This window comes from Cyrtonyx montezumae, unplaced genomic scaffold (genome assembly GCF_038088225.1).
Source record: "Cyrtonyx montezumae isolate F1298 unplaced genomic scaffold, pur_monq_1.0 scaffold_40, whole genome shotgun sequence".
Lineage (NCBI taxonomy): Eukaryota > Metazoa > Chordata > Aves > Galliformes > Odontophoridae > Cyrtonyx > Cyrtonyx montezumae.
The window spans coordinates 1,478,387-1,505,153 of record NW_027072046.1 but is presented as its reverse complement, the minus strand read 5'-3'; the positions used below and the strand labels follow the sequence as shown (position 1 = coordinate 1,505,153).

Below are 26,767 nucleotides of genomic sequence, written 5' to 3'. Positions count from 1 at the left end.
GCCACTTCACTTTGATGTTTTCATCACCGGCTTACATGAAGAACTAGAAGAGTTTTTCAGGAAATTTGCTGATGATTTTGGATCGGGTGGAGCTGTTGACTCCACTGAAGGTGCATAGGCCTTGCAGAGAGATGTGGATGACTTAGAGAGCTGGCCAATCACCAACCACTTGAAGTGAAACAAGAACAAGTGCCTGATTCTGCACCTGGGTAGGGGCAGAAGTAGGGTATGGGACACTGGAGAGTGGTTCTGCTGACAGGGATTTGGGAGTCTTGATCAACAGCAAATTGAACGTGAGTCAGCAGTGTGCCCACTCAGCCAGGAAGGCCAACCTTCCTTTGAGGAGCAATGAGGACAGCAGTACTAGACAGGTAAGGGAAGCAGTTGCCCTGCTCTGCTCTGCGGTGCTGTGGCCTCACCTGGAGCATTGGTTGCACTTCTGGGCAATGCAAAGCATAAAGGACATAGAACTATTGGAGAGTGTTCAAAGGAGGGCACTGGAAGAGGCCTCCTAGGGAAGTGGTTACAGCACCAAAATTGCTGGAGTTCAATGTCACGGTGTTGTCCGTGACAGTAACCCAAGGGAAACCGAGAAGGGAGAGGGGAGAGAAAAAGAAACTGCGTCAGTGGCCGCGCGGCCGCCCGAGCAGAGCCGCGCTCCGGGAGGGGGAGGGGGAAACAGCAGGAAGAGATGGGTCTACAAGAAAACAACGGCACGATCTGAGAAGGAACGGTAACTTTACTAAATCTAATAAAAATTGAACAATTGAAAGAGAGATAAAAATTTCCAACCCAAAAGCTATGAGCTTACGCTAAGGAGGACCTGCAGGGGAAGCACACGTGCTGAACCTCCACGGCAGCCCAGAGCAACGCGCCCAGACCGAGCGCCGCCTGGCATCCGGTGCGGAGCTCCGCCCCTCCCCTCTGCTGCTCCCCCAGCATTAACTCCTTAACTGCTGCATGATGCTCTGATGTGGAATACCGGCATCAAAACCACAAAACCACAACATTCCACCCCTTATTCCACATCATCACATCATGCTTAACACACATCTATACATAACCAAACAGTAATAACATGAGTTACATAGAAACATATATATATATATATATATATACATACATACACACGTAATTACAGACTGCATTCCCCCAGCATCAAATTCCCTTGTGGGACACACTGGACGTCCCCATTTTTATCCATTACCCACCAGGTGCACCCAGGTCCCTGTGCAAAAACGGTTCCACGGAGGGGTTTGCCCTTTCCAGAGGCTGGAAGGACCCACACCGCTTTTCCCAACATGCTCCTCACATGTACCACAGGGACCTTATCTCCCTCTATGATCTGTAGGGAGCTGGACTGTGTAGGACCCTCTCGGTTGACTGATCCCCTAGTGTTGACCAGCCAGGTGGCTTCTGCTAGATGCTTCTCCCAGTGCTTGAATGTCCCGCCACCCATTGCTCTCAACGTGGTTTTTAACAACCCGTTGTAGCGCTCGATCTTACCAGCAGCTGGTGCATGGTAGGGGATATGGTAGATCCATTCAATGCCGTGTTCTTTGGCCCAGATATCCACAAGAGAATTTTTGAAATGAGTCCCATTATCGGACTCAATTCTCTCTGGAGTGCCATGTCTCCATAGGACTTGTCTCTCGAGCCCTAAGATGGTGTTCATCTTAAGACAGTTCAGCAGCCCAAATAGGTTCACCCTTCCGTTGCCAGTTGTCCTGTTCCCACTGCTGCAACCACCCCCATAAAGCATTTGCCACCATCCAAGAGTCAGTATAAAGATATAGCATGGGCCACCTCTCCCGTTCAGCCACATCTAAGGCCAGCTGGACAGCCTTTACCTCCGCAAATTGGCTTGACTCTCCTTCTCCTTCGGTGGCCTCTGCAACTCGTCGTGTGGGGCTCCACACAGCAGCCTTCCATCTGCGATGCTTCCCAACGATACGACACGATCCATCAGTGAAGAGGGCATACGTCTTTTCATTCTCTGGTAGTTCGTTATATGGTGGGGCCTCTTTAGCACGTGGTATCTCCTCTGATGGGGATGTTCCAAGTTTCTTGCCTTCAGGCCAGTCCATGATCACCTCCAGGATTCCTGGACGGTTGAGGTTCCCCATCCGAGCTCGCTGTGTAATCAGTGCAATCCACTTACTCCAGGTGGCATCGGTAGCATGATGGGTGGGGGGAACCTTTCCTTTGAACATCCAATTCAGCACTGGCAGTCGAGGTGCCAGGAGGAGCTGTGTCTCAGTACCAATTACTTCAGAGGCAGCCCGAACCCCCTCGTATGCGGCCAAAATCTCCTTCTCAGTTGGAGTGTAGCACTCCTCTGAACCCCTGTACGCTCTGCTCCAAAATCCAAGGGGTCGGCCTCGGGTCTCCCCAGAGGCTCTTTGCCACAGACTCCAAGTGGGACCTTTCTCTCCAGGAGCAGTGTAGAGGATGTTTTTCACATCCTGTCCCAACCGAACTGGCCCCAGGGCCACAGCACGGGCTATCTCCTGCTTGATTTGCTCAAAGGCCTGCTGCTGTTCAGGACCCCATGCAAAATTATTCTTTTTCCGAGTCACTTGATAGAGGGGGCTTACTATGAGGCTGTAGTTTGGGATGTGCATCCTCCAAAAACCTACTACACCCAGAAAAGACTGTGTCTCTTTCTTGCTAGTGGGTGGTGACATACTGGTGATTTTGTCAATCACATCTCCTGGAATGTGACGACGTCCATCTTGCTATTTCACTCCTAGGAACTGAATTTCTTGGGCAGGTCCCTTCACTTTGTTCCGTTTAATAGCAAAACCAGCACCCAGAAGAATTTGGATTATTCGCTCTCCTTTTTTAAAAACTTCCTCTGCTGTATCACCCCACACAACAATGTCATCAATATACTGGCGGTGCTCAGGTGCCCCACCCTGTTCCAGTGTGGTTTGAATCAGCCCATGGCAGATGGTTGGGCTGTGTTTCCACCCCTGGGGCAAACGGTTCCAGGTGTACTGAACGCCCCTCCAGGTGAAAGCAAACTGTGGTCTGCACTCCGTGGCCAAAGGAATAGAAAAGAATGCATTGGCAATGTCAATAGTGGCATACCACTTGGCTGCTTTTGACTCCAGTTCATACTGCAGCTCCAACATATCTGGCACAGCAGCACTCAGTGGGGGTGTGACTTCATTCAGGCCACGGTAATCTACTGTCAGCCTCCATTCTCCACTGGCTTTACGCACCGGCCATATGGGGCTGTTAAAAGGTGAGTGAGTCTTGCTGATCACTCCCTGGCTCTCTAGCTGACGGATCAAGTTATGAATGGGGAGCAAGGAATCCCTGTTGGTGCGGTACTGCCGTCTGTGCACTGTTTTTGTAGCGATAGGTACCTGCTGCTCTTTCACTTTCAGTACCCCCACAACAGACGGATCTTCTGACAGGCCAGGTAAAACAGACAGCTGCTGAATGTTGTCTGCATCTACAGCAGCTATTCCAAAATCCCATCGGTACCCCTTGGGATCCTTGAAATGTCCCCTTCTGAGATAGTCAATACCGAGTATGCATGGAGCCCCCTGCCCAGTCACTATGGGATGCTTCTGCCAGGTTTTACCGGTGAGGCTTATTTCTGCCTCCAACACAGACAGTTCCTGAGAACCCCCAGTCACTCCAGAAATATGAATCAATTCTGTCCCTTTATAACTTGAGGGCATCAGAGTGCACTGTGCACCAGTGTCCACCAGTGCCTTATATCTTTGTGGCTCTAATGTGCCAGGCCATCTAATCCACACAGTCCAATACACTCTGTTATCCCTTTCCCTCCCCTGGCTGAGGGCAGGGCCCCTCTATTGGTTACCTGCAGTGACGGGAGCAATTTCATTGGTGGCTGATCTCTGCTGTAGTTCTCTCACCCGTGCTCGCAGTACAGGAGTGGGTTTTTTATGCCACTTCCTCATGTCCTCTCCGTTTTCTCGTAAGAAGCTCCACATGGCCACACGTGACATGATGTTACTGCCGTCATTTGCTCGTGCAGAGAGGCGGTTGCCTTTGGTGGCCGAGACTTTCAACAGTTTGATCAATTGCTTCATCAGATTCTTTGCGTCATGCTCGTCTTCATCAGGTGTTTCCAATACTGACACAGGTTCATCCCTATTCATCAGTAATGACAGTTCCTCCAGTATAGTTTTCTGTGTCTCCTTAATCTCACCTACTTCTTCTGCTACTATAGCTGCAATGGAAGCACGTGATGGTGGAAACTGTTGTTCAAAGTTTTGGAGTGTAATAGTCAATTCATCAACTGGGAGTCTTTTGTCTTGACCCTCGATTCTATGGAACATTGCTACCAGTGTACTTGCGTACCTCTCTGGTGCTGTTTTTGAGAGCTTGCGATATACATCAGGTGTGCACCTTACTCTATCAGGATCACGGTCCTGGTGTGGATTGTTAGGGACGAAATTGGGATCATACAGCATCTCTACTACGGCTGTTTCTCTCAAAAATTGGATGCCTTTCTCCACGGTGTTCCATCTTTCCACCTTAGGCTCCAGATCATCTTTGTAAGGGTATCTATCCTTTACAGCCACTAGTACTCGTTCCCAGAGGGTAGCGACTCCATTCAGACATCTGCCAATTCCTCTGTCGATAGCTGGGTCTCGGGCAATGCTTGCCAGTTGGCGGGCTTCGCTGCCATCTAGGGACACGCTGCTGGCACCGCTGTCCCAACACCGCAGCAACCAGGTGACAATAGATTCACCCGAGCGCCGTACAAACTCCTTTCTTGAACCTTGTATTTCAGTCATCTTTAGGGGCCGACGAGTAGTGGTAACAGTGACTCCATCATCATCGCTGTCTTCTCCATGTCTCTCACTTTTCTTAGTGGCCTTTTTAGGTGGTGGTGGTGGTGGTGATGGTGGTGCTGGTGCTGAGGAGGGCCCCTCGCCTGGATCTTCCTTTTTTTTCTCTGCTTCTTCTTTCCGTTCTAGGCGCGAAGACGGCCGTGTCCATTTCTGGCCTTCCACAGGGGCAACCGACACTGATACCGGTGCTTCCTGTGATTGGTCAGGTCTAACTTGGAGGTTTTCATTTTTGCTTTGGACCTTGGTTTGGAAACCATTTCTCTCCAGAATATCAATTATGGCTCGATAAGCACAAGCCAGACCCCAAACAATACATTCCTTCTCAGATCGTCCTGAGTCCCATGACTCCTTACCTAAACACTCACTGAATTTCTCAGGGTCCCACAGGTGCTCAAGATCAAAATTGCATAACACCGGGGGTCCCCACGCTTCTAATTTCTTTCCTGATTTTTTCCACCTTCCCTGCCATTCAACACTCTCTGGTTTTGAGGAAAGCTTCCTCCACATGATGTAAATTACTATTGCAGAGAGTGCATTCAGAAAAACAGATAACACAGCTGCCACAACTGCCGGGCTGACATCCTGAATATAGGTAAAGACCTGAAAAGAGTAATTGGAAACCGTTCCAAATGCCGCATAATCTGTCACATTAGCCAGGGTGTTTAGGTAGGAGGCATGTAACCCCCTCAGCGCACTAAAGTAGCTGTATATCCACATTACTCCGGTGCTGAACGCGAGGAGCTTAAAAAGACGCCAGCATGCTGTAAGGTACATGAAAAACCTTAGTCCACTCTGCACCAGATTTACAATGGAGAGCCAATACTGCACTGCCCGCATTCTCCACCAATAATTGTCACGGTGTTGTCCGTGACAGTAACCCAAGGGAAACCGAGAAGGGAGAGGGGAGAGAAAAAGAAACTGCGTCAGTGGCCGCGCGGCCGCCCGAGCAGAGCCGCGCTCCGGGAGGGGGAGGGGGAAACAGCAGGAAGAGATGGGTCTACAAGAAAACAACGGCACGATCTGAGAAGGAACGGTAACTTTACTAAATCTAATAAAAATTGAACAATTGAAAGAGAGATAAAAATTTCCAACCCAAAAGCTATGAGCTTACGCTAAGGAGGACCTGCAGGGGAAGCACACGTGCTGAACCTCCACGGCAGCCCAGAGCAACGCGCCCAGACCGAGCGCCGCCTCCATCCGGTGCGGAGCTCCGCCCCTCCCCTCTGCTGCTCCCCCAGCATTAACTCCTTAACTGCTGCATGATGCTCTGATGTGGAATACCGGCATCAAAACCACAAAACCACAACATTCAAGAAGCAAGACAACACCCTCAGTCATATGGTCTGTTATTTTGGATGGTCACACAGAGCCAGAACTTGGACTCAATGATCCTTGTGGGTCCTTTCTATTGCAGGATATTCTAGGATTCTGTGATAGTGGATATGAGCACGGTGATGTTGGAGTCACTGTGCTGTCACAGTGCACAGGAGCTCAGTGACAAGAGCCATGTGACAACAGTCTTGGTGGTATGGACATCAGTGATGTCAGAATTACTGAGTTGTTGCAGTGGTCTGTATTACAGTGATGCCAGAGTCACTGGGCTGTCACAGCAGGCAGGAGTGTGTTGATGTTGGAGTTACAGCACAGAGATGCCAGAGTCACAGTGCTGTGAAGGAGAGACAAGGAGTGATGACACATCAATACAGACTGGGGGCTGATCTGCAGGAAAGGAGCTCTGCACATGAGTTAGCATCAAACATGGCATCCCCAGAGCCAAACTCTCCCAGTGAGGCTGTGGTGCCTCCACCTCGGGCCCGAGAGATCTGAAGTTCAAAGGTTCATTGTGGTTGACTACTGCTTGTTCAGACTGGGCCCTTCTCACATCCAAATCCTGTGATGAGACACATTGCCCATGTGGGACTTGGGCCTCACAACATCTTGCACCCCACACAGAGAGCTGATGTCCGCTTGTCTTTCACTTGATATCACACAAACCTCCATCCCTATGCCACAGGAAGGTCCCTGAGCCAACATGAGGGACAGGATCTCCCTTCCAATGCTCTGGGGATCAGGGCTCGGCCTTTCTGCTTCGTGAGACAACAAAGGGTTTTCTCAGCATCACAGCCACCATCACAGTCCCTTTGTCAGCCTGTAACCATGACTTCCAATGATCTGCTCCAACAAGTCCCTGGGGAGGCTGTGTTGATAATGGCCCTCCGTGGGGCCTATTATTACTCCGAAGTCACTGCTACTTCTGACTTTAACTTCTTGAGCTCTTTCTGCTAACTTCTCTCTGCACTGGATGTTGATGGACTCAGCAGCTAATTTTCCCTGGGGCCCATTACAGTCTAAAGAGCCCTCGTGTGCCCTGTGCCTTCCTGTCATCTTCTCCAAGTGTTCAGAACTTGTACAGCAAGTTGGAGAAGTGTCTGGAGACAGTCTAAAGATGAAGAGGCTCATGAACATCTAATAGGCCAAATTGTTTATTTAATTACAGTCTGGCTTCAAAAAGAATTTGGAGCGGCACTCAGCAATGGATGTTGATCCAGGATGTCCCCGAATGTTCTGATACTGTGCAGACAAACATCCTCCTCAACTTTCCCACCCCATTTCTACTCACATTGGCCCCATAGGGAATGCATGCCTTTTCCTCTGAAGTCACCCTCTCAGTGTTAAACCTCCTTTGCACGGACTCCATCTTGCTTTCCTTAGAGAACCAGCTGCACATGGACAAAGAAAGATTTTTTTTTTTTGTGAACAAACAGAAAGGAACACGATGCAATTGAATGAACAGTAAAACAGTCTTCAACTGCATGCCATGTCCAAGCTGCATCTCATAAAGCTTGTCTTTCACAGGGAACATTTGTATAAGAAATGAGTTAGACAGAGATAGGAAGGGATAGATATAAATACAGTTAAGGAGTTGTCAGAAGAGTTCATTTGACTTTGGACAGATGGATGGAGCAAGTTCCAAACTCCCTGATGGTCACGAAGCAGCCAGGGAATTGGGAGGTATCTGAGTGAAGACCGAGCAAGGGATGGGGGAAATCTGGAGAGCAGTGGGAAGAGCATGTGTCCAGACGACCTGCTGAAAACATGCCCTGACTTGTGGTCTTTTTTTTTTTTATTCTTTTTTTTGCAGTGTTACTGACATTAGCATCTTTCAAAAAGGAAAGAAGATCCATTTGTGCCTTGCACAGAGCCTGGTGCCCCCAAAACATCCTGCCCAGAACTGCCAGTGGCAGCCCTCAGGGTTTGCACTGACTGAGTCACACTGTGTACTCTTTTCATTTCCTCAGATCTTGTTTTAGATGGTCACACACAGCACAGGATGCTTCATGCCCTGTAAACATCTGCTCTCTTCCCATCAGCAGTCATCCATAGGGTCCCAAGATAAGCCAGGCTGGAAGAGAACCTGGGGGATGTCTGCAGCCCAACCTGTCAGAAAGAGGGACACACCATGAACCTGATGAATTTTGCAAGCCTCCATGGGCAGAGACTGCAGAGCCTCATTGGATGACATGCACCAATTCTTGTATCAGCTGGGTGTGAAAAAGGTGCTTTTCTGAAGCACAGGCCAAACCTCTCTTTTATCTCTCAACACGCACCATGGGGAAGGGCCTGGCTTTGTGCTCTCCATCACGTCCTCCAGGTTCTGGCAGGCTGCAGTGAGATTCCATTCAGCCTTCCCTTCTCCAGGCTGGACAGGCCCAGGTCCCTCAGCCTCTCCTCACACGTGAAGTGTTCAAACCCAGTCCTCTTGTTTGAGCCTTCCCAAGCCCCGTTCAGCTTGCTGACATCTTTCTTGTCTCGAGCATCTGAAATGGGAAGGCACTACTCTGGGTATTGCTTTCCCCCCTTCCAACCCAAGCCATTCAAGGATTCTGTGATTTCTGTCAGTCTCTTCCAACTCTGGATCCTGTTTCCTTAGGAGTTCACCTCTTCTTGCATCAGCATTTCCCAACTGTCTCTGGCATTTAGGCTACCAAGAGGCCCAATCCAACTGATAAACAGTGAGATCAGGAAGGAAATGAGTATCAGTGATTTTTCCATGTCCTGTCTCACCAGGTTCCTTGCTCCGTTCTACTGTGGGCCCACAGTCTCCCTAGCCTTCCTTTTCTTGCCTACACATTTCTTTAAGCTCTACCTCCCTTTGATATGCCTGGACACGTTCAATTGCAGTGGAACTCTAGCTTTGCTAAACTAATCTCAGCAAGAACACTGGGAAAAATCTCTGCATTGCTCTGTTTGGGTTTGATCAGGGCGATCTTTCCCATTCCTGCAGGACTTCTGACATTGCTGCTTGGCTTTCTCTTCCTTGGAATGGACTTTTTCTACTTGGAAGTTCTGGTCCTTAGGTCGATAACACCTTTTTTTATCCTATTCCCCTCAGAGCCTTACCTTGCCTTCCCGTACCCCACAGACATTTGAGGAAGCCAAGCTGTGTTCTGCTGAAGCCCAAAGTTGTGAGCTTCTCTTTTGCCCTCTCTACAGACACCTGAGCTCCACCATGCCATGGCCACTGCAGCCCAGGACGCCTTTGACCTTCACATTCCTCACAAACCCTCCTTGCTGGTGAGTATGAGATCCAGCAGAGCACCTCTTCTCTTTAGTTCTTCTTAGCTTGGTCATGAAGCTGTCAGCTGTGCTCTCCAGGGATCTTCTGGATGGCTTATGCCCTGCTGTGCTGTCTCTCCAGAAGATGCTGGAGTGAGTATAGCCCCTGACTGTGACAAGGGCCTCAAAATGTGAGGCTCCTGTTTGTCTTTTTAGGTCCCCTTCCTCTTGTTCTTCCTGATCAGGAAACCAGTAACATGCACTGCTGGTCTCCTCTTTAAGCCATTTCCATCAGTTCACAGTGGGATCCTCTGCCCTCTCCAGGCAGAGCTCAGTGTGCTCTCACATAGAGAGCAGTAGCCTATCCTTGTCTTCCTTGACCACCCCCTGTGAAGAGTCCTTATCCCTCTTTTTCATCGCTTCACAGGTGGGAACCATCCTTCCATGTTTCTGTGATCCAAGAAGATCCTAGGTCTGCAAATGCAAAAAGATTTCTAGCTCAAGGAGTTCATAGTTTTGGTGTTCTCCTTAGTGTAAAGACACTTTAGAAAGCTTTCCATTCCCAAAGCATCACTGGATGTATCCTGGCTGGATCCTGTGTCTACACAATGGTAGTGGTGCTCAGAAGGTGGCACGCGAGCAATAGAGCCATTGTGGGGCTTGGAGCTGTCCAGCCAGCACCAACACTCCTAGGGCATGGCTTTCCTGAAGGTGCTGTGCTGCATTTTGCCAGCTGGCTGTGGGTGTGCTGGAGACCCGAGGGAACTGCCATTCAAAAGAGAGCCCAGAACAAACTCAGGTGTCATCATTGAAGGAGCATAGGTGTGTCCTAGCTTTGTAATGCCTTGAACTCCAGAATATGGCACAGATGGAGCAGAGACAATGACCTGGCTCTTACGCTGAGCTCATCCATTCGGTCAGCGGTATAACTCGGCATGCTCCAAGGGGACAGGTGAAAAATGATACTCTCAGGTGTCCTAAAATCAGAGCTCTGGTGCAATTTAGGATGGCCAAGAATACTTCCATTCACATTTGGCCCCCAGATAATGCTCAGAAAGGAGGTGGCTATCTCTGAGGTTGTCTACCACAGCTTGCAGGCAGTGTTGCCCACATCTAGGAGCACCCCAGACACCTTGTTCATCAGCAATTGTCTGTAAGTGAGCAAGTGACTCTCCTGAAATTTTTACACATGGATGGTGGTGAGGCTCTGGAACAGACTGCCCAAGGAGGTGGTGGATGCCCCATCCATGGAGGCATTCAAGGCCATGTTGGATGGGTTGTTGGACAACATGATCTGGGGGTTGGCAAGGCTGCGCATGGCAGGGGGGTTGGGAGTGAGTGACTTTAATGCCCCTTCCAACCTAAGCCATTCTACGTCTCCATTATGTGTGATTCTGTGATCATCCAGCAGCCTTTCAGAAGCTGTTGGCCATGGAGACTCATGGACATCTCCAGGGAGATGGGGAGAAGAAAATCACATCCTCTCCCCCGCTGAGTTGGGCTGGTCCCCTGGGACACAAGGAGCTCATACAAGCGGGCAGAGCTGCAGAGAAACAGCTGTGCCCGGGAGCAGTTTCTGTGCACCACGTATTAATGCTGGGGGCATGATCTGCAGGTGACGGGGAGAAGAGAGAAAGGAGAGGGAACTTACAGGATGTGTGGGATGTGAGCAGGCTGTGAGCTCACTGGAGCAGCATTACTCACAGCCTTTAACACAGTAAGTCTCTCGCTTCAGGCAATGCAGCTGCTTTTCCTGGAGGGATCAGTAAATCGGGGTTATCTCATGGCAGCTCAGGCTGCAATCGCTCGTTGTTTCTTTCTCATGGAAAAAGACCTGCTCCATCTGAGGGCTTCCCTGCTGCAACGTCAGAACACAGCCCTGAGGGCTGCGTGTGCCAGGACGGCTGCAGGCTGTGCTGCTGGGGGTGCAGCAGGGTGCCCAGGGCTGTCGTGCAGAGCAGGGTCCCTGCTGTGCCCCAGGGGCTGTGCCGGGGCAGGGACTCTGCCGCCTGCCAGGCTCAGCACTCAGCCTGCCCGGGGAGCTGCCCAGGGTGCTGTGGGGAGACGTGTGGGCAGGGCAGGGGACTTCTGCTGCCACAGCTGCTGTCTGGGGCGGGGCATCACAGCTCCACTGCACCCCAGAATGTTTCCAAGGGTGCTTTGCAAGAGGAGAGACAAGGCAGGGATTTTCCATTTGCTGTTCTTAGGGAAGGGGAAAGGGTTGGAGGCAGGAATCTGAAAGGAGCTGGGAAATAGCAACACATCTCTGAGAATCCTGCATTGCTCCTTTCTCAATCTGCCGTTCTGTGAACAGTCTCCTAAGATGCTTTCAGCCTTCCCTCTCCAAACCTAATTGCACAGAGTTTGGAATGAGAGCTCTGAGTGCAGATGGGGTAATGGTATGGGATGTGGAAACTGATTGTCTCTGAGGATGGTCTTGATTTGTCATTATCTTCTGCACTCCTAACAGCAACTCCACGCCCAGGAACAGCAGAGCAGATGCCCAACAGCAGCTCCATCAGCGAGTTCCTCCTGCTGGCATTGGCAGACACGCGGCAGCTGCAGCTCCTACACTTCTGGCTCTTCCTGGGCATCTACCTGGCTGCCCTCCTGGGCAACGGCCTCATCAGCACAGCCGTAGCCTGCGACCAGCGCCTGCACACACCCATGTACTTCTTCCTCCTCAACCTCGCCCTCCTCGACCTGGGCTGCATCTCCACCACTCTCCCCAAAGCCATGGCCAATGCCCTCTGGGACACCAGGGCCATCTCCTACGCAGGTTGTACTGCACAGGTCTTTTTCTTTTTGTTTTTGTTTTCAGCAGAGTATTCCCTTCTCACAGTCATGGCCTATGACCGCTTTGTTGCCATCTGCAAGCCCCTGCACTACGGGACCCTCCTGGGCAGCAGAGCTTGTGCCACCATGGCTGCAGCTGCCTGGGGCACTGGGTTTTTCTTTTCCCTGCTGCACACTGCCAATACATTTTCTATACCACTGTGCCAGGGCAATGCCGTGGACCAGTTTTTTTGTGAAATTCCACAGATCCTCAAGCTCTCATGCTCGCAATCAGACTACCTCAGGGAAACTGGATTTATTGTGGTAAGTGTTCTTGTCATATTTGGGTGCTTTGTATTCATAGTGCTGTCCTACGTGCACATTTTCAGGGCCGTGCTGAGGATGCCCTCTGAGCAAGGCCGGCAAAAAGCCTTCTCCATGTGCCTCCCTCACCTGGCCGTGGTTTCCCTGTTTGTGGGCACGGACTTCTTTGCCTACCTGAATCCCCCTTCCCTGTTCTCCCCATCCCTGAACCTGGTGGTGTCATTTTTGTACTCAGTAGCGCCTCCAACATTGAACCCCTTCATCTACAGCATGAGGAACCACGAACTCAAGGATGCAGTGGGGAAAATGATGGCAAGGACACATTTCAGGAGGGATTAACTTCTCATCTTTCTCTACAAATGACTCACTGTTGTTTCTGTAGCAGGCTCATATTATGCCTTTTCACCTTTAAAATGCTTATTTATTTCTATTAATTGATACATTTTTTTTGCTGTTCATTTATATGTGTGAGTGTGTAATAAATATTATTGGTTATTATTCCTAAACATGCGTTTGGATTCTGTCTGCTTCTACTGAGGCATCACGCTGCTCTCTATCTCCTGGAGCCCATACGAATTCTGGGTCAGTGCTGACTCTCACACAGCCTCTGTTCTTATCTCTGTATCTATAGAGAAATGAGATGCCAGCAGGCACTGTGGAGGTGATACAGGCTGGATTAGCAAAAGGGATGCACGTTTTAGCCTACGGACCAATAGATTAGTTCATCAAAAGGAATCCAATTGTGCTTATCCTGAAACTTTTTCTTGGGTTGCATATAAATTGTTTTGACTTATAGTGCACCAAATTAGAAAGTTGCTCGTTACGTTATAACAAGCAATGGGAATTTGCCATACTGGGGAGAAAAGAGCTAGCAGGTCATGCAGAGGGCACTGTGTTGAGGAGGAAAATGAAATAAAAGGGAGGAAGTAGGTGCTGTAGGAAGGAGGATGTGAGGAGTCAGGGGCTGTCCTGGGGGCACACCTCCGTAGCCCTGCATGCATGCTGCCCCATGCGGTGCCTGCACAGAGCTCCCAGGGGCTGCCTGAGGGGTGGTGGAGCCGGGCTGTCCTGCAGAGGGGAATGGACACGGAGACACTGTGCTGAAGGGCTGGGGCCCCAAAACCACCCCGGAACTCAGCAACCCCAGATGTGCTGTGCTCACCTTGCCTGGCTCTGCTGCTCTCTCACTGCCCCTCCTCAACAGGACAGGGGGGAAATAAATTAAACAGCTCTCAGGTAGAGACAAAAAGCACCTTATTTTTTCCTTGCTTAGAGCCTAATGATAACAAATGTTGTGTATTAATGGCTGAAATGGAAGTGATTTGCTATGTTTGTATTTCAGTTTTGTTGTCTCACATCCTGACCTTTTCTTTAATATGGAACAATAATAACTTCCTAAATTAGCCCTGTGTACAAGTTAGTTATTGCTGTTCTTACTGTCCGACCCACACTGTTGTGTCACTGTAGAGCTGGGAACGATTCACCTCTCAATGCTTTGGACATCTGCTGAACTGCAGACACTGTCAGTCACAGTGCTCTGGATTCCTAAGTGAAGGTTGCTAAGTTACAGAAACACTCTTATCTACCAGGTGCCAGCTGCAGGTACTGCAAGGCAAAGAAACAATTTAATGAACAATTTAATTGTATGTGCTATAAAAAGATGTGTTTTACTGTAACACAACCTTAGTTCTGAGATTCACCTGTACTTCTGAAAGGCCTCTGGCATGGTCCCACATCACTTCCTTATCTCTATGAAGAGATATGAGAGATGGATTTGAAGGGAGGACACTTCATTGGATGATAAATTGGTTGGAAGGTCGCAGCCAAAGGGCTGTGAGAAAGGGCTCTCAGGGCGGCCTTGCTTATGTCCCTTTACCCTGGAGAGGTGGGAGTCAATCCCATCCCCAGGCAGGAGTTCAATCCTGCTCATCTTCCTGCCTCCCTTACAGACTTCAGCACCACCAGCCAGCAGGGACTGGGGCCATCCCAAGGCTCTCAGGGAAAGGAGAAAGGGCTCTCAGGTAAATGGTTTCCTGCAGCTAGAGGCCAATCACAAGGGGTGTCCCCAGGGGTCATCCTTGGGACCAGAGCTCTTCAATGTCTTTATCAGTGGCATGGATGATGAGATAGAGTGCACCCTGTCCAAGTATGCTGATGACAACAAGCTGAGTGGTGCAGTTTTAACAACAGAATTAAGAGATGCCATCCAGAGGGAGCTAGACAGGCTTGAAAAGTGAGCCCAAGGAAACATCATTCAACAAGATCATGTGCAAGGTTTTGCACTTGTGTGGGGACAGTCTCTGATATGAGTACAGACCAGGAGAACTCCTTGAGAGCAGCTCTGCAGGGAAGATCTTAGGGGTCCTGGTAGATGCAACCCTTAACATGAGCCAGCAGTGCACACTTGCAGCCTGAGGCCAAGTGTACCCAATTATGCTCATCCTGAAACTTTTTCTTGGGTTGCTCTGGTTTCGCTTAGGATGGCCCTGAATACTCCCCTTTACATCTGGCCCCCAGCTGATGCTCAGAAAGGAGGTGGCTATCTCTGAGATTGTCTGTCGCAGCTTCCAGACACTTTTGTGTAGGGGATCTTTGAAAAGAAGTGTAAGCAGTCCTTGCCATAACGTTAGCAGTTGTTTGAAAAGTAGCACACAAACAGAACAGAAACTGTGTAGAACAGCAGAAAGGCATTTACCAGCAAGAGGAAGATGCGTGCTTTGGCCACAGTCGCGACTAGATGAAACAACTGGAACAAACATAGCAGGTGCAAGATCGTATACTGTGAACCAACCAGATCTTAGCACATATTGTCTTCCTGTGTATATATGTTTTGAGTTATTGCTTAATAAACAAACATTAGCTTGCAAAAAAAAAAAAAAAAAGAAAGAAAAAAAAAAAGAAATAGCATCCAGCCCTCACAGTAACTGGTATTCCGTGTTTTTACTTATTGTTTTTTCAATTGTAATATTGTAAATAAATATCAGCATACTTGGACAGGGTGCACTCTATCTCATCATCCATGCCACTGATAAAGACATTGAAGAGCTCTGGTCCCAAGGATGACCCCTGGGGACACCCCTTGTGATTGGCCTCTAGCTGCAGGAAACCATTTACCTGAGAGCCCTTTCTCCTTTCCCTGAGAGCCTTGGGATGGCCCCAGTCCCTGCTGGCTGGTGGTGCTGAAGTCTGTAAGGGAGGCAGGAAGATGAGCAGGATTGAACTCCTGCCTGGGGATGGGATTGACTCCCACCTCTCCAGGGTAAAGGGACATAAGCAAGGCCGCCCTGAGAGCCCTTTCTCACAGCCCTTTGGCTGCGACCTTCCAACCAATTTATCATCCAATGAAGTGTCCTCCCTTCAAATCCATCTCTCATATCTCTTCATAGAGATAAGGAAGTGATGTGGGACCATGCCAGAGGCCTTTCAGAAGTACAGGTGAATCTCAGAACTAAGGTTGTGTTACAGTAAAACACATCTTTTTATAGCACATACAATTAAATTGTTCATTAAATTGTTTCTTTGCCTTGCAGTACCTGCAGCTGGCACCTGGTAGATAAGAGTGTTTCTGTAACTTAGCAACCTTCACTTAGGAATCCAGAGCACTGTGACTGACAGTGTCTGCAGTTCAGCAGATGTCCAAAGCATTGAGAGGTGAATCGTTCCCAGCTCTACAGTGACACAACAGTGTGGGTTGGACAGTAAGAACAGCAATAACTAACTTGTACACAGGGCTAATTTAGGAAGTTATTATTGTTCCATGTTAAAGAAAAGGTCAGGATATGAGACAACAAAACTGAAATACAAACATAGCAAATCACTTCCATTTCAGCCATTAATACACAACATTTGTTATCATTAGGCTCTAAGCAAGGAAAAAATAAGGTGCTTTTTGTCTCTACCTGAGAGCTGTTTAATTTATTTCCCCCCTGTCCTGTTGAGGAGGGGCAGTGAGAGAGCAGCAGAGCCAGGCAAGGTGAGCACAGCACATCTGGGGTTGCTGAGTTCCGGGGTGGTTTTGGGGCCCCAGCCCTTCAGCACAGTGTCTCCGTGTCCATTCCCCTCTGCAGGACAGCCCGGCTCCACCACCCCTCAGGCAGCCCCTGGGAGCTCTGTGCAGGCACCGCATGGGGCAGCATGCATGCAGGGCTACGGAGGTGTGCCCCCAGGACAGCCCCTGACTCCTCACATCCTCCTTCCTACAGCACCTACTTCCTCCCTTTTATTTCATTTTCCTCCTTAACACAGTGCCCTCTGCATGACCTGCTAGCTCTTTTCTCCCCAGTATGGCAAATTCCCATTGCTTGTTATAACGTAACGAGCAACTTTCTAATTTGGTGCACTATAAGTCAAAACAATTTATATGCAACCCAAGAAAAAGTTTCAGGATAAGCACAATTGGATTCCTTTTGATGAACTAATCTATTGGTCCGTAGGCTAAAACGTGCATCCCTTTTGCTAATCCAGCCTGTATCACCTCCACAGTGCCTGCTGGCATCTCATTTCTCTATAGATACAGAGATAAGAACAGAGGCTGTGTGAGAGTCAGCACTGACCCAGAATTCGTATGGGCTCCAGGAGATAGAGAGCAGCGTGATGCCTCAGTAGAAGCAGACAGAATCCAAACGCATGTTTAGGAATAATAACCAATAATATTTATTACACACTCACACATATAAATGAACAGCAAAAAAAATGTATCAATTAATAGAAATAAATAAGCATTTTAAAGGTGAAAAGGCATAATATGAGCCTGCTACAGAAACAACAGTGAGTCATTTGTAGAGAAAGATGAGAAGTTAATCCCTCCTGAAATGTGTCCTTGCCATCATTTTCCCCACTGCATCCTTGAGTTCGTGGTTCCTCATGCTGTAGATGAAGGGGTTCAATGTTGGAGGCGCTACTGAGTACAAAAATGACACCACCAGGTTCAGGGATGGGGAGAACAGGGAAGGGGGATTCAGGTAGGCAAAGAAGTCCGTGCCCACAAACAGGGAAACCACGGCCAGGTGAGGGAGGCACATGGAGAAGGCTTTTTGCCGGCCTTGCTCAGAGGGCATCCTCAGCACGGCCCTGAAAATGTGCACGTAGGACAGCACTATGAATACAAAGCACCCAAATATGACAAGAACACTTACCACAATAAATCCAGTTTCCCTGAGGTAGTCTGATTGCGAGCATGAGAGCTTGAGGATCTGTGGAATTTCACAAAAAAACTGGTCCACGGCATTGCCCTGGCACAGTGGTATAGAAAATGTATTGGCAGTGTGCAGCAGGGAAAAGAAAAACCCAGTGCCCCAGGCAGCTGCAGCCATGGTGGCACAAGCTCTGCTGCCCAGGAGGGTCCCGTAGTGCAGGGGCTTGCAGATGGCAACAAAGCGGTCATAGGCCATGACTGTGAGAAGGGAATACTCTGCTGAAAACAAAAACAAAAAGAAAAAGACCTGTGCAGTACAACCTGCGTAGGAGATGGCCCTGGTGTCCCAGAGGGCATTGGCCATGGCTTTGGGGAGAGTGGTGGAGATGCAGCCCAGGTCGAGGAGGGCGAGGTTGAGGAGGAAGAAGTACATGGGTGTGTGCAGGCGCTGGTCGCAGGCTACGGCTGTGCTGATGAGGCCGTTGCCCAGGAGGGCAGCCAGGTAGATGCCCAGGAAGAGCCAGAAGTGTAGGAGCTGCAGCTGCCGCGTGTCTGCCAATGCCAGCAGGAGGAACTCGCTGATGGAGCTGCTGTTGGGCATCTGCTCTGCTGTTCCTGGGCGTGGAGTTGCTGTTAGGAGTGCAGAAGATAATGACAAATCAAGACCATCCTCAGAGACAATCAGTTTCCACATCCCATACCATTACCCCATCTGCACTCAGAGCTCTCATTCCAAACTCTGTGCAATTAGGTTTGGAGAGGGAAGGCTGAAAGCATCTTAGGAGACTGTTCACAGAACGGCAGATTGAGAAAGGAGCAATGCAGGATTCTCAGAGATGTGTTGCTATTTCCCAGCTCCTTTCAGATTCCTGCCTCCAACCCTTTCCCCTTCCCTAAGAACAGCAAATGGAAAATCCCTGCCTTGTCTCTCCTCTTGCAAAGCACCCTTGGAAACATTCTGGGGTGCAGTGGAGCTGTGATGCCCCGCCCCAGACAGCAGCTGTGGCAGCAGAAGTCCCCTGCCCTGCCCACACGTCTCCCCACAGCACCCTGGGCAGCTCCCCGGGCAGGCTGAGTGCTGAGCCTGGCAGGCGGCAGAGTCCCTGCCCCGGCACAGCCCCTGGGGCACAGCAGGGACCCTGCTCTGCACGACAGCCCTGGGCACCCTGCTGCACCCCCAGCAGCACAGCCTGCAGCCGTCCTGGCACACGCAGCCCTCAGGGCTGTGTTCTGACGTTGCAGCAGGGAAGCCCTCAGATGGAGCAGGTCTTTTTCCATGAGAAAGAAACAACGAGCGATTGCAGCCTGAGCTGCCATGAGATAACCCCGATTTACTGATCCCTCCAGGAAAAGCAGCTGCATTGCCTGAAGCGAGAGACTTACTGTGTTAAAGGCTGTGAGTAATGCTGCTCCAGTGAGCTCACAGCCTGCTCACATCCCACACATCCTGTAAGTTCCCTCTCCTTTCTCTCTTCTCCCCGTCACCTGCAGATCATGCCCCCAGCATTAATACGTGGTGCACAGAAACTGCTCCCGGGCACAGCTGTTTCTCTGCAGCTCTGCCCGCTTGTATGAGCTCCTTGTGTCCCAGGGGACCAGCCCAACTCAGCGGGGGAGAGGATGTGATTTTCTTCTCCCCATCTCCCTGGAGATGTCCATGAGTCTCCATGGCCAACAGCTTCTGAAAGGCTGCTGGATGATCACAGAATCACACATAATGGAGACGTAGAATGGCTTAGGTTGGAAGGGGCATTAAAGTCACTCACTCCCAACCCCCCTGCCATGCGCAGCCTTGCCAACCCCCAGATCATGTTGTCCAACAACCCATCCAACATGGCCTTGAATGCCTCCATGGATGGGGCATCCACCACCTCCTTGGGCAGTCTGTTCCAGAGCCTCACCACCATCCATGTGTAAAAATTTCAGGAGAGTCACTTGCTCACTTACAGACAATTGCTGATGAACAAGGTGTCTGGGGTGCTCCTAGATGTGGGCAACACTGCCTGCAAGCTGTGGTAGACAACCTCAGAGATAGCCACCTCCTTTCTGAGCATTATCTGGGGGCCAAATGTGAATGGAAGTATTCTTGGCCATCCTAAATTGCACCAGAGCTCTGATTTTAGGACACCTGAGAGTATCATTTTTCACCTGTCCCCTTGGAGCATGCCGAGTTATACCGCTGACCGAATGGATGAGCTCAGCGTAAGAGCCAGGTCATTGTCTCTGCTCCATCTGTGCCATATTCTGGAGTTCAAGGCATTACAAAGCTAGGACACACCTATGCTCCTTCAATGATGACACCTGAGTTTGTTCTGGGCTCTCTTTTGAATGGCAGTTCCCTCGGGTCTCCAGCACACCCACAGCCAGCTGGCAAAATGCAGCACAGCACCTTCAGGAAAGCCATGCCCTAGGAGTGTTGGTGCTGGCTGGACAGCTCCAAGCCCCACAATGGCTCTATTGCTCGCGTGCCACCTTCTGAGCACCACTACCATTGTGTAGACACAGGATCCAGCCAGGATACATCCAGTGATGCTTTGGGAATGGAAAGCTTTCTAAAGTGTCTTTACACTAAGGAGAACACCAAAACTATGAACTCCTTGAGCTAGAAATCTTTTTGCATTTGCAGACCTAGGATCTTCTTGGATCACAGAAACATGGAAGGATGGTTCCCACCTGTGAAGCTATGAAAAAGAGGGATAAGGACTCTTCACAGGGGGTGGTCAAGGAAGACAAGGATAGGCTACTGCTCTCTATGTGAGAGCACACTGAGCTCTGCCTGGAGAGGGCAGAGGATCCCACTGTGAACTGATGGAAATGGCTTAAAGAGGAGACCAGCAGTGCATGTTACTGGTTTCCTGATCAGGAAGAACAAGAGGAAGGGGACCTAAAAAGACAAACAGGAGCCTCACATTTTGAGGCCCTTGTCACAGTCAGGGGCTATACTCACTCCAGCATCTTCTGGAGAGACAGCACAGCAGGGCATAAGCCATCCAGAAGATCCCTGGAGAGCACAGCTGACAGCTTCATGACCAAGCTAAGAAGAACTAAAGAGAAGAGGTGCTCTGCTGGATCTCATACTCACCAGCAAGGAGGGTTTGTGAGGAATGTGAAGGTCAAAGGCGTCCTGGGCTGCAGTGGCCATGGCATGGTGGAGCTCAGGTGTCTGTAGAGAGGGCAAAAGAGAAGCTCACAACTTTGGGCTTCAGCAGAACACAGCTTGGCTTCCTCAAATGTCTGTGGGGTACGGGAAGGCAAGGTAAGGCTCTGAGGGGAATAGGATAAAAAAAGGTGTTATCGACCTAAGGACCAGAACTTCCAAGTAGAAAAAGTCCATTCCAAGGAAGAGAAAGCCAAGCAGCAATGTCAGAAGTCCTGCAGGAATGGGAAAGATCGCCCTGATCAAACCCAAACAGAGCAATGCAGAGATTTTTCCCAGTGTTCTTGCTGAGATTAGTTTAGCAAAGCTAGAGTTCCACTGCAATTGAACGTGTCCAGGCATATCAAAGGGAGGTAGAGCTTAAAGAAATGTGTAGGCAAGAAAAGGAAGGCTAGGGAGACTGTGGGCCCACAGTAGAACGGAGCAAGGAACCTGGTGAGACAGGACATGGAAAAATCACTGATACTCATTTCCTTCCTGATCTCACTGTTTATCAGTTGGATTGGGCCTCTTGGTAGCCTAAATGCCAGAGACAGTTGGGAAATGCTGATGCAAGAAGAGGTGAACTCCTAAGGAAACAGGATCCAGAGTTGGAAGAGACTGACAGAAATCACAGAATCCTTGAATGGCTTGGGTTGGAAGGGGGGAAAGCAATACCCAGAGTAGTGCCTTCCCATTTCAGATGCTCGAGACAAGAAAGATGTCAGCAAGCTGAACGGGGCTTGGGAAGGCTCAAACAAGAGGACTGGGTTTGAACACTTCACGTGTGAGGAGAGGCTGAGGGACCTGGGCCTGTCCAGCCTGGAGAAGGGAAGGCTGAATGGAATCTCACTGCAGCCTGCCAGAACCTGGAGGACGTGATGGAGAGCACAAAGCCAGGCCCTTCCCCATGGTGCGTGTTGAGAGATAAAAGAGAGGTTTGGCCTGTGCTTCAGAAAAGCACCTTTTTCACACCCAGCTGATACAAGAATTGGTGCATGTCATCCAATGAGGCTCTGCAGTCTCTGCCCATGGAGGCTTGCAAAATTCATCAGGTTCATGGTGTGTCCCTCTTTCTGACAGGTTGGGCTGCAGACATCCCCCAGGTTCTCTTCCAGCCTGGCTTATCTTGGGACCCTATGGATGACTGCTGATGGGAAGAGAGCAGATGTTTACAGGGCATGAAGCATCCTGTGCTGTGTGTGACCATCTAAAACAAGATCTGAGGAAATGAAAAGAGTACACAGTGTGACTCAGTCAGTGCAAACCCTGAGGGCTGCCACTGGCAGTTCTGGGCAGGATGTTTTGGGGGCACCAGGCTCTGTGCAAGGCACAAATGGATCTTCTTTCCTTTTTGAAAGATGCTAATGTCAGTAACACTGCAAAAAAAAGAATAAAAAAAAAAAAGACCACAAGTCAGGGCATGTTTTCAGCAGGTCGTCTGGACACATGCTCTTCCCACTGCTCTCCAGATTTCCCCCATCCCTTGCTCGGTCTTCACTCAGATACCTCCCAATTCCCTGGCTGCTTCGTGACCATCAGGGAGTTTGGAACTTGCTCCATCCATCTGTCCAAAGTCAAATGAACTCTTCTGACAACTCCTTAACTGTATTTATATCTATCCCTTCCTATCTCTGTCTAACTCATTTCTTATACAAATGTTCCCTGTGAAAGACAAGCTTTATGAGATGCAGCTTGGACATGGCATGCAGTTGAAGACTGTTTTACTGTTCATTCAATTGCATCGTGTTCCTTTCTGTTTGTTCACAAAAAAAAAAAATCTTTCTTTGTCCATGTGCAGCTGGTTCTCTAAGGAAAGCAAGATGGAGTCCGTGCAAAGGAGGTTTAACACTGAGAGGGTGACTTCAGAGGAAAAGGCATGCATTCCCTATGGGGCCAATGTGAGTAGAAATGGGGTGGGAAAGTTGAGGAGGATGTTTGTCTGCACAGTATCAGAACATTCGGGGACATCCTGGATCAACATCCATTGCTGAGTGCCGCTCCAAATTCTTTTTGAAGCCAGACTGTAATTAAATAAACAATTTGGCCTATTAGATGTTCATGAGCCTCTTCATCTTTAGACTGTCTCCAGACACTTCTCCAACTTGCTGTACAAGTTCTGAACACTTGGAGAAGATGACAGGAAGGCACAGGGCACACGAGGGCTCTTTAGACTGTAATGGGCCCCAGGGAAAATTAGCTGCTGAGTCCATCAACATCCAGTGCAGAGAGAAGTTAGCAGAAAGAGCTCAAGAAGTTAAAGTCAGAAGTAGCAGTGACTTCGGAGTAATAATAGGCCCCACGGAGGGCCATTATCAACACAGCCTCCCCAGGGACTTGTTGGAGCAGATCATTGGAAGTCATGGTTACAGGCTGACAAAGGGACTGTGATGGTGGCTGTGATGCTGAGAAAACCCTTTGTTGTCTCACGAAGCAGAAAGGCCGAGCCCTGATCCCCAGAGCATTGGAAGGGAGATCCTGTCCCTCATGTTGGCTCAGGGACCTTCCTGTGGCATAGGGATGGAGGTTTGTGTGATATCAAGTGAAAGACAAGCGGACATCAGCTCTCTGTGTGGGGTGCAAGATGTTGTGAGGCCCAAGTCCCACATGGGCAATGTGTCTCATCACAGGATTTGGATGTGAGAAGGGCCCAGTCTGAACAAGCAGTAGTCAACCACAATGAACCTTTGAACTTCAGATCTCTCGGGCCCGAGGTGGAGGCACCACAGCCTCACTGGGAGAGTTTGGCTCTGGGGATGCCATGTTTGATGCTAACTCATGTGCAGAGCTCCTTTCCTGCAGATCAGCCCCCAGTCTGTATTGATGTGTCATCACTCCTTGTCTCTCCTTCACAGCACTGTGACTCTGGCATCTCTGTGCTGTAACTCCAACATCAACACACTCCTGCCTGCTGTGACAGCCCAGTGACTCTGGCATCACTGTAATACAGACCACTGCAACAACTCAGTAATTCTGACATCACTGATGTCCATACCACCAAGACTGTTGTCACATGGCTCTTGTCACTGAGCTCCTGTGCACTGTGACAGCACAGTGACTCCAACATCACCGTGCTCATATCCACTATCACAGAATCCTAGAATATCCTGCAATAGAAAGGACCCACAAGGATCATTGAGTCCAAGTTCTGGCTCTGTGTGACCATCCAAAATAACAGACCATATGACTGAGGGTGTTGTCTTGCTTCTTGAATGTTGTGGTTTTGTGGTTTTGATGCCGGTATTCCACATCAGAGCATCATGCAGCAGTTAAGGAGTTAATGCTGGGGGAGCAGCAGAGGGGAGGGGCGGAGCTCCGCACCGGATGGAGGCGGCGCTCGGTCTGGGCGCGTTGCTCTGGGCTGCCGTGGAGGTTCAGCACGTGTGCTTCCCCTGCAGGTCCTCCTTAGCGTAAGCTCATAGCTTTTGGGTTGGAAATTTTTATCTCTCTTTCAATTGTTCAATTTTTATTAGATTTAGTAAAGTTACCGTTCCTTCTCAGATCGTGCCGTTGTTTTCTTGTAGACCCATCTCTTCCTGCTGTTTCCCCCTCCCCCTCCCGGAGCGCGGCTCTGCTCGGGCGGCCGCGCGGCCACTGACGCAGTTTCTTTTTCTCTCCCCTCTCCCTTCTCGGTTTCCCTTGGGTTACTGTCACGGACAACACCGTGACAATTATTGGTGGAGAATGCGGGCAGTGCAGTATTGGCTCTCCATTGTAAATCTGGTGCAGAGTGGACTAAGGTTTTTCATGTACCTTACAGCATGCTGGCGTCTTTTTAAGCTCCTCGCGTTCAGCACCGGAGTAATGTGGATATACAGCTACTTTAGTGCGCTGAGGGGGTTACATGCCTCCTACCTAAACACCCTGGCTAATGTGACAGATTATGCGGCATTTGGAACGGTTTCCAATTACTCTTTTCAGGTCTTTACCTATATTCAGAATGTCAGCCCGGCAGTTGTGGCAGCTGTGTTATCTGTTTTTCTGAATGCACTCTCTGCAATAGTAATTTACATCATGTGGAGGAAGCTTTCCTCAAAACCAGAGAGTGTTGAATGGCAGGGAAGGTGGAAAAAATCAGGAAAGAAATTAGAAGCGTGGGGACCCCCGGTGTTATGCAATTTTGATCTTGAGCACCTGTGGGACCCTGAGAAATTCAGTGAGTGTTTAGGTAAGGAGTCATGGGACTCAGGACGATCTGAGAAGGAATGTATTGTTTGGGGTCTGGCTTGTGCTTATCGAGCCATAATTGATATTCTGGAGAGAAATGGTTTCCAAACCAAGGTCCAAAGCAAAAATGAAAACCTCCAAGTTAGACCTGACCAATCACAGGAAGCACCGGTATCAGTGTCGGTTGCCCCTGTGGAAGGCCAGAAATGGACACGGCCGTCTTCGCGCCTAGAACGGAAAGAAGAAGAAGCAGAGAAAAAAAAGGAAGATCCAGGCGAGGGGCCCTCCTCAGCACCAGCACCACCACCACCACCACCACCACCACCACCTAAAAAGGCCACTAAGAAAAGTGAGAGACATGGAGAAGACAGCGATGATGATGGAGTCACTGTTACCACTACTCGTCGGCCCCTAAAGATGACTGAAATACAAGGTTCAAGAAAGGAGTTTGTACGGCGCTCGGGTGAATCTATTGTCACCTGGTTGCTGCGGTGTTGGGACAGCGGTGCCAGCAGCGTGTCCCTAGATGGCAGCGAAGCCCGCCAACTGGCAAGCATTGCCCGAGACCCAGCTATCGACAGAGGAATTGGCAGATGTCTGAATGGAGTCGCTACCCTCTGGGAACGAGTACTAGTGGCTGTAAAGGATAGATACCCTTACAAAGATGATCTGGAGCCTAAGGTGGAAAGATGGAACACCGTGGAGAAAGGCATCCAATTTTTGAGAGAAACAGCCGTAGTAGAGATGCTGTATGATCCCAATTTCGTCCCTAACAATCCACACCAGGACCGTGATCCTGATAGAGTAAGGTGCACACCTGATGTATATCGCAAGCTCTCAAAAACAGCACCAGAGAGGTACGCAAGTACACTGGTAGCAATGTTCCATAGAATCGAGGGTCAAGACAAAAGACTCCCAGTTGATGAATTGACTATTACACTCCAAAACTTTGAACAACAGTTTCCACCATCACGTGCTTCCATTGCAGCTATAGTAGCAGAAGAAGTAGGTGAGATTAAGGAGACACAGAAAACTATACTGGAGGAACTGTCATTACTGATGAATAGGGATGAACCTGTGTCAGTATTGGAAACACCTGATGAAGACGAGCATGACGCAAAGAATCTGATGAAGCAATTGATCAAACTGTTGAAAGTCTCGGCCACCAAAGGCAACCGCCTCTCTGCACGAGCAAATGACGGCAGTAACATCATGTCACGTGTGGCCATGTGGAGCTTCTTACGAGAAAACGGAGAGGACATGAGGAAGTGGCATAAAAAACCCACTCCTGTACTGCGAGCACGGGTGAGAGAACTACAGCAGAGATCAGCCACCAATGAAATTGCTCCCGTCACTGCAGGTAACCAATAGAGGGGCCCTGCCCTCAGCCAGGGGAGGGAAAGGGATAACAGAGTGTATTGGACTGTGTGGATTAGATGGCCTGGCACATTAGAGCCACAAAGATATAAGGCACTGGTGGACACTGGTGCACAGTGCACTCTGATGCCCTCAAGTTATAAAGGGACAGAATTGATTCATATTTCTGGAGTGACTGGGGGTTCTCAGGAACTGTCTGTGTTGGAGGCAGAAATAAGCCTCACCGGTAAAACCTGGCAGAAGCATCCCATAGTGACTGGGCAGGGGGCTCCATGCATACTCGGTATTGACTATCTCAGAAGGGGACATTTCAAGGATCCCAAGGGGTACCGATGGGATTTTGGAATAGCTGCTGTAGATGCAGACAACATTCAGCAGCTGTCTGTTTTACCTGGCCTGTCAGAAGATCCGTCTGTTGTGGGGGTACTGAAAGTGAAAGAGCAGCAGGTACCTATCGCT

The 26,767-nt window shown here is 49.5% G+C and overlaps 2 protein-coding genes across 2 annotated transcripts; one reads left to right on the top strand and one right to left on the bottom strand.

The window, feature by feature from the left end:
• Window positions 1–11,894: 11,894 nt before the first annotated feature.
• LOC136055339 (olfactory receptor 14C36-like) lies at window positions 11,895–12,833 on the top strand. Its single transcript, XM_065747062.1, has one exon. It carries the CDS (start codon window positions 11,895–11,897, stop codon window positions 12,831–12,833), a length of 939 nt encoding a protein of 312 aa, XP_065603134.1.
• A 4,457-nt stretch (window positions 12,834–17,290) lies between these two features.
• LOC136055328 (olfactory receptor 14C36-like) lies at window positions 17,291–18,229 on the bottom strand. The gene has a single exon (XM_065747054.1). It carries the CDS (start codon window positions 18,227–18,229, stop codon window positions 17,291–17,293), a length of 939 nt encoding a protein of 312 aa, XP_065603126.1.
• Between the last annotated feature and the right edge of the window lie 8,538 nt (window positions 18,230–26,767).

What these genes read in the sequence shown, in the direction of transcription:
- LOC136055328 (XM_065747054.1), bottom strand. Translation starts at nt 18,229, where the DNA reads ATGCCCAACAGCAGCTCCATCAGCGAGTTCCTCCTGCTGGCATTGGCA.
- LOC136055339 (XM_065747062.1), top strand. Translation starts at nt 11,895, where the DNA reads ATGCCCAACAGCAGCTCCATCAGCGAGTTCCTCCTGCTGGCATTGGCA.